This window comes from Symphodus melops (assembly GCF_947650265.1).
Source record: "Symphodus melops genome assembly, chromosome: 23".
In the NCBI taxonomy this organism is placed as follows: domain Eukaryota; kingdom Metazoa; phylum Chordata; class Actinopteri; order Labriformes; family Labridae; genus Symphodus; species Symphodus melops.
In genome coordinates this window covers 6,053,411-6,060,885 of record NC_136713.1, presented here as the reverse complement: position 1 = coordinate 6,060,885, position 7,475 = coordinate 6,053,411, and the positions used below count along the sequence as shown (strand labels likewise).

General features: G+C 40.6%; 1 protein-coding gene across 3 annotated transcripts in view; it reads right to left on the bottom strand.

The window, feature by feature from the left end:
• Window positions 1-290: 290 nt before the first annotated feature.
• Window positions 291-7,475, bottom strand: part of LOC306818462 (rho GTPase-activating protein 6-like) — a 65,280-nt gene continuing 58,095 nt past the window's right edge. For 2 of the 3 annotated variants that reach the window (XM_079336058.1, XM_079336060.1), the window contains exons 10-14: window positions 6,500-6,679; window positions 5,484-5,575; window positions 5,153-5,373; window positions 4,973-5,056; window positions 291-4,100 (exon numbers count right to left, since the gene is read on the bottom strand). In XM_079336058.1, coding sequence (XP_079192184.1) covers window positions 3,559-4,100; window positions 4,973-5,056; window positions 5,153-5,373; window positions 5,484-5,575; window positions 6,500-6,679 — 1,119 coding nt within the window. In that variant the 3' untranslated portion in view covers window positions 291-3,558. The remainder of the gene's footprint in view (window positions 4,101-4,972; window positions 5,057-5,152; window positions 5,374-5,483; window positions 5,576-6,499; window positions 6,680-7,475) is intronic. The other variant, XM_079336059.1, reaches the window with a different exon arrangement.

Here is a 7,475-nt window from a genome sequence, read left to right as displayed (position 1 = left end):
TTAATAGTGACATTTAGTGTCAGCTAATTTAAAAAAATATATATAAATGCATATTCATATATATGTATTCTGGGGCTTTTTTGTGCCTTTTACTGGAGGAATAGGACCTGGGCTGCCCTCCACCACATATGGCAAACTGTTGGAACATACTGTATCTATTCCATACAACTATTTCACTCTTAATTTGGCATCTTTTATACTAGTTTATGCACTTCATATGCAAATTGTGTTGAATCCTGCATTCTCTTTCCAAACAATTTCCAAAGCATTGACCTCAACACTGGGTTGATTTTTATCGTATTTAATTCCATTGTAGCATATTGATGACACGGTACAAAAACAAATACCAGGCTTTCCTTGACAACTTGGACCCACAGAAATATCACCAAAGAACGAAACCAAGCTTTTCTTAATCTTATGGTGACGCCAACAAGACAAGCAGTCTTTGTGTTGGAGGACAAAGATAGGACCACAACACATGTTGAATAAAAAACGTTATATTGTATTCATATACGACTAACACTCAACATAGACAAGTCATAAAAAAATAATTGACTTTTAGCAATGCATGGAGAAGCAGCTTTTAAGAGCAAGTTGTATGGCATGTTTATTTCCTCTTACAGATATACACATTTACAATAAAAAAAGTGCTTATAATTACAAGCCAACTATTTCAATTAGCACAGATTAAAAAAAAACAAAAAACAAAGAAGTGAACTGTTGCTAATGTAATTGCTTTGACAACAGATGGCGCCAAAGCCTTTCTCTACTACTTCAGTGTTACATCCTTATCATCAGGTCACATTTAAGAGATGCTAACAATGGTTACTTAATACAGAGTGTGTACTGATACATGTCTGCAATGGCAAATACTACACCATTTGTTGAGAATAATGTGAAATATTTGCCAGCAAATACCCACGAAAACATGACATTTGAGAGGGCTTGGACAGACCGGTTGTGGGTGTGATCAAACATTTCTCCCCCAATTGAATGGCCAACAATACTGGATAGCATTGACAAAAGAAATGAGCACACATTTTTGTTTTTAAGCACCTCGCCTAGACCACTACGAAGTCATCAATTCCAATGAATAGCCTCTAATACCCTAGTTTACTGATTATTTGAAAGGTCGGACAGGATGGAGGGATGCAGGATTTTATAATCTTAGCAAAGTGCATACTTTAAGCTGACTTCCTATCAGTCTTTTCATGACCTTGAACTTTGAACATGGGAAATGTAGTTCCAAACTGAAATTTGGATTTTGTTCTGAGGTAATGAGATGGTAAGAGGGCAAGTGAACAATTAGATGAATACAATTTGTGCAATGTAAAGAACAATTCAATACATCAGTGAAAGTACATTTAGAATCTTGTTTTAATTTTCTCTGAACACTTCACTTCTATATGACTAAATGCCAAAATGTCAACTATTTGATTTTTTAACTTTATTTTATGGGTGGATATACTTTTTGAAAATGGCAATGAATGACATGCTAACAAATCGCCTAAACCACTCTCAATACCTCAATACCTTTTGATACCAGGTCTTTTAAAACGTTACAATCTCTATTATTTTAGTTATCAATATAAAAGGTTATCAAAAGTACCAAAGCTCTCCAAAGACGTAAGATCTTGTCATATATTCAATCCAAAGCTGCCGTGACCTAAAGAGAAAGAGCTCTGTCTACGTTGCACAAATATGTTTATAAATTACTGCAAATTGTGTTGCAGTTTGCACAAAATTAATGGTCTTTAAAAACAGGAAATAAACTCATATTGGTGCGTAACACTTCTGTTTTTGTTGCCGTAGATTTGACGATAGAATTGCATCTAAAATTTAAAATTCTGGTATCAGTAGCTGGCAAAATTTTCAACAATCTTGAGAGAGACTTCATGCTTTTAAGTCCAAAACTGACCCCCCTTTTTCTGACCAACAACTGCCAATGTAACAAGCTCTTAAACCATTTTTATTTTCCCTTGGAGAAATGAACACAACTGCATGATAAATGTCCTGTCGTATTAAAAAACGAAACTTTGGCACATTGTTCCAACACTAAGTGGCAATAGCACATATAAGCAAAGCTGAGTGCTTGATAACTAGATTCAAGCTATTTAGCCAAAAGTGAAGTACTTTACATTCAATATTAGAGACAAAAACAGCAGTCGTACGGACACCAACATTTCGACTGCCATTTAAAGGGCTGAAGTAATATTAGTAGATTGGCAAATTATACATTTTTCATAAAGATATTGGTAAGGAGGTCTATTAACAGTTTTTATATACACAGTCATACATAATCTGACACTGATACATATTTTAACATTTGATCTTTATGTACCGATGTGGCTCAACTACGACACCAGTACACAAAAAAACATTTAGCAGCAGTTTACTACTAGTTACATCAAAAACTGTTTTTAAACTCTACAGTATAAAAGTCAATGCAATCGTAACAAATAGTTTGTTCTCCACTGATATATGAAGACTTAACTCACTAGGAAAAGAATAAATGGTAATGGTAACATTATGAAAACATTATTGAGGTATTTCTTGTGGGCATTTTTAAAGGACAACACACATTGGGGGCAAGACGCTGAAGCTACATCCACACTGAACACGTGTGGCTCTCGGATGTAAAAGTCTGAATAAGGCGGCATCGTGCTCACATCTTGGACAGGATAAAGGGGAATTAAAAAGGGAAATAAAGTCTTATTTAAGGGATTATTGATTGTCATTGGAGGGTTTTGATCATCTATTAACCATTTTCAAAGGACAGCTATTTTCGCCCAATCCTTGGCTTTGGTTGGAAAGCTCAAATGCTTTCACAATGTCACAATGGACAAATTATTAGACTGCTGCATATTGATTGGCTATAGGAAATGTAAGTGATAGTGAAGATAGAGTGAAAAAGACCATATCTCATTAGAACCCATAAGCTACCATGGAAAAAAGCAAACATGAGCATTTAACGATTTCCTATTTCACATCAGTTTTTGACTGTTTGATTCAATGCAATAGGAAAAGCCTAAATTAATGGCTAACACCACCAATAGCTACTGCATGATTAACAAGTCAACCTGCAAATAAGGTGGACTATAAGTTTAGCAATAAGCTAAGTTGTCAGAAATGCATACATTTCTAGCCAACGGTTTGATAGAAACATAAACTTTTCCCATTGATAAGGCTCGCTTGCTAATCATTAGCTGGATGTACATATGCTTTTCCTATCTTATTGTTTCACACATGCAGTAATATAGGGTCAGAAGTGGTTGGATGCTAATGTCAGTAGTTGTCTCGTAGCTCATGGGTGAGCAAATATTGTTACCTTAGAAAATGGCCATATTTCCCCCGGTGCAGATCAAAGAGAAAAGAAATGCAGTTATAACACAAGTCAGGTCTTTTGTGTTATTTTTGTGATTTGAAACCAAGACCATGAAGTATGACATTTTAACAGGATTAGGAATTTCCCAATATTAGCTTGATAAATGAGGAAAATGGCCTTGGTGTGGAAATGGTCAGTGGTAGGCGAGCAGAGCAGCAGTTCATAATCTGGGCTCACACCAGAGTTTCAGGCAGTGCGTCAGCATTGTCCGAGGAAAGCAGTTGCCAGATCTGCCACCGGTCCCTCTGCCAGTCTTGCCACTCCGCTGTGTGCGGCACGATTTGGGCCTCGGCTGTTGAGACTGAGTTACTCTGCGCTGCACTGAGCCTCCCGGGCTGAAGTGGCGGCTGTTGAGCTGTTGCTAGCTGAGGTGAACTTTGAGTACCAGCCAATCGATGGTGGGCGTTATAAGGGGGAGGACAGCGGCTGTCGTTGGGGCAACCATCACTAGTGTTCGCTCCACCTTGAGATCTTGAGACCGCTCGATGCGTGCTGTTTAGGTGCGATGTCACAGGCGGGTTGATGCTGAGCTGTAGGCGTGGCCGTCCTGACCCAAGGTGAGGGCTGGTGCACACCCTGGTGACCGGGGGATGGGGTCTGAGCTCAGTCATGCCATGCCGTTGTAGCATTGTCTGATGCTTGCCATCCCCGTGCAGTCCATCGAGACCTTCCTGTGAGCTGCGGGAGCTTCCCTCTGACATATTGCCATGGGAACCTGGAACACAAAGTAGGTGGAATAAATCCTAGGTTAATGAATAAAAGGGGAAACACATTACTCGGGGTGACAAAACTGGAGAAAGAAGCGCTCCATCTTGTGTTGAACTGAGTACACTTTTGGTAACTTTAATTTTTGGATTAAATATATGACCAGCTGAATTGTTATCATTCTCCTTAAACTATAGCAGCTGTTTCACCCTGTACTACAGTAAGTTGCTGTAAGTAGCTGGTTAATCAGTTGAATATATTAACCTTGAGTCACAGCTGCTGTGTAAATTAGTTGCAAATTAGGAAGCTAGAAATGGATAAAAACCCAGCAGAATGCTGATTAGAAGCCAAAGTAATTGCTCCTAATTAAAGCATTTTGCATGTAGCTTTTCGCTCTATTAAAGGAGCAATATATAGCTTTGACACAAGTGTTTAAAATTGGTAAGCAGTCTAAATTTGTAACACTGGGGAGAGCTGCGCACAGGTTGCCATGTTGTGGACACGGAAGTGTTTAGCCTTTAGCCAGCTCTCATCGTCCTTCTAACATTTCTGCATGTAGAGCTTGTTGCTGAAATGTCAAAAACAGTTTTGCTTGCCTTCTTCCATTGCTGCAACACATGTTGGTTTGCCTTGATAACTGGTCTGACATCTGGCAAACTGCGACACGACTGAGTGTGTGTGCGTCTTAAAACCGCCTACCTGCTCTGGTCAAACTGGCTGATTCATATTGGTCAGAGAAGTTCCCTTCAACACAGCATGTTTCCTCAATATCTGATGCTATAGTACGGTGATATAGTAGTATATTGCCCCTTTAATTACTGGGGTTTTTATCCACAAGGAAGAAAAGTAGCCATTGGCCAGAGCTCATGAATAAGTGTTTACCTGTGTATGGTTGGTCCTTCAGCGCTGGTTTCAGGGTAGTGTGCCACGTCCCCCAAATATTGGCCTGCTCCTCTGACATAGGGTCTTAATTAAGCCAATAAACATGAGAATTCACTACTTGTAATGTTAAAAAATCTAATTGCATATATCAGAGAGAGTTTAAAGGACTGCTTGGCTTACCTTTGGAACCCCAAGTGTCAGCTCCAGGCAGGGTGAAGTGTTCTGGGACACGGTAAAGCTGCTCGCAGCCCGGACTTCCTGGATCTCCTCGTCGCTCGCTTAAAACCGGCGAGTTGTTGTCATAAGGAGACACCTCACCGCTGGACGCTTTGTTGGAGTCACTGGAAGAGCGGCGCTCGCTCAGGGCGAAGGGCTCCTCTGCCTGCAGCATGTCAGGACTCCTGTGACGAATCACAGCATTTCAAGCAATTGTGGTGAAACATGGAGAAGCAGCAGAAACACATGCAAGCATGGCGAAAGCCTGTCATTTTTTTGTCGCAGTAAAACTCACTGGGATGCTTTTCTTCTCAAAAGGTAGTCCACCACGTCCGGATCAGTCTCCAAAAGACTCATCAAAACCTCATTTTGCAGATCAGGAGGCACCTAAAAGACAAGCTAACTATTAGCGATGGTGTGGTACAATGGTAGCACCAACACCCCTCGTAATTGTCTAAATGTGATTTGCATGAATTTGTTTTTAATCCAGGATCATTATAAATGAGGATTATAATCACAAGCACTTTCCCAACCCCTTCTGTCCACACTCAGTTCTAATCCTCAGTTTCTCTGAAAGCAGGCATTGCCAAATCCAAACGCAGGCATGTTACGAAACAACTTTCAGATGTCATTCAGAGAACCGCCTGAAACTCTGTTTTCACTCACAAAGACTGAGCAAGTCAGACCCGATTCACACGATGTGATTCAAAGTCGTTTATTGGCTCACTGCAAGAATGTAAGCCTTGGGAGGACTTGCAGTGGCAGATTACAAAACATTACGGTTTAAGGTTTTGGACCTGAAGTGACCTGAACTGGCTGTCCACACTGTTTGAGAAAAAAAAAAGAGGAACAAAAGCAACTGATGAGCATTAATCCTTGCAAAATCGTGCCCTCTTCTGACACCACATGGAGGATTTCACGCTTGAATTGTCTGTTTCTGTTTTGAATAGTTTAAGATCAAGTTCTCCCCTGAATGGTTCTCATTGTTTCTGACAGATAAGTGGCAGTATTTAACTCTTTCTTTTTATACTAATACAAAGAATCAGGTATTATTCCACCCAAAACAGTCATCATCCACCTGTCCTCTCGCATTTTCATAGTTTTTTTTCTGTCTTTTTTCTGCCATCTCCATCTGTTTTGTCCTTTTTCCTTCCTAAACCATTATCCGCTAAGCCAAGAGGGATTGTCTTACCTTAAGCCTGCACAAGAATGTGAGAGGGTAAAGTGTGCGTTAGGTTAAAGGAGTGGATGAGTGAAAAAGACTAAGTTCAGGATGGGAGGTTGAAAAAGAAACCCAGCTCATTGACTGACCATGAAAAGGGTTTGGTAGCTGGCGATCATCCTCTGCAACACAGCGATGACGGCCGTGCTTTCCTCCGCCCGGGCCATGCTTTGTACGCTGAACTCTTTGTCCGAGCTCTTCTGCTTGTGGAGCAGGTTGGGGCCAAAGATGGTCGCTAGGTTCAAAGATGTCATCTTGTTCCCCGTGATCTGAATTTGGAAAGAGAAGTTATTGCTTAGTTGTGGTCTTAAATCGTACCCTCAAATGAAGAATCTGCAAATGTTGAAGACCTGTGATTATAATTGTTTGTCAACAGGCAAGGAAGGCAACTGATTGGTGCTTTAGGCCAGTAGGGGGGGCCCTTGAGGGCTGACATTTTTTAAACCAAAGCAGTGCTGCAAAATGTGCAAATTTTGAGAGAGATGGGGCCGATCCAATCTAATATCCATACCCGGTCTGATATTGACATTATTTACACATCGGATGTCGGACTGACGGTTTTGATCCATGTCACTGATTTTTTTTTTAAATGGTTGGAGCCTGGGAAAAAATTATGTCAACTCAAGTGGGGCACGTAATTCGTTTCAGAGTTGTTATTCCGACTTGAGCGGTTCATGTGCCTTTTCCAACTCGGAAACTGTTTTTCTTTTTCCCCAATGTGCCCGACACCACATGAATGCAGCTTTCACCCTTGGAAACAAATCTCCTCTTGCTGTCTCCTCTCTGTCCTCACAGTTTCCCAGTGACAACGACAGCATGTCATGTTGTTTTAATCAGCTCTCCCTCAACCCTTCTGAATCTCTGTCACATCCGTCCTCCGGTTTTATCAATTTGGCATGTGGGGTTAGTTATCACTGGAAATGTTCAGCTACGAAAGCTGAAAAATCAGCAGCTGAATTGTTGGACTTCTTGTTTTAATGGTCACTTTTTTCTAATGGTTCCTCCCTTTCCACTCCCAGTCCCAAAGGAGAGATGGGAGCCTCTAGTGGTCAAAAGCATGAACGC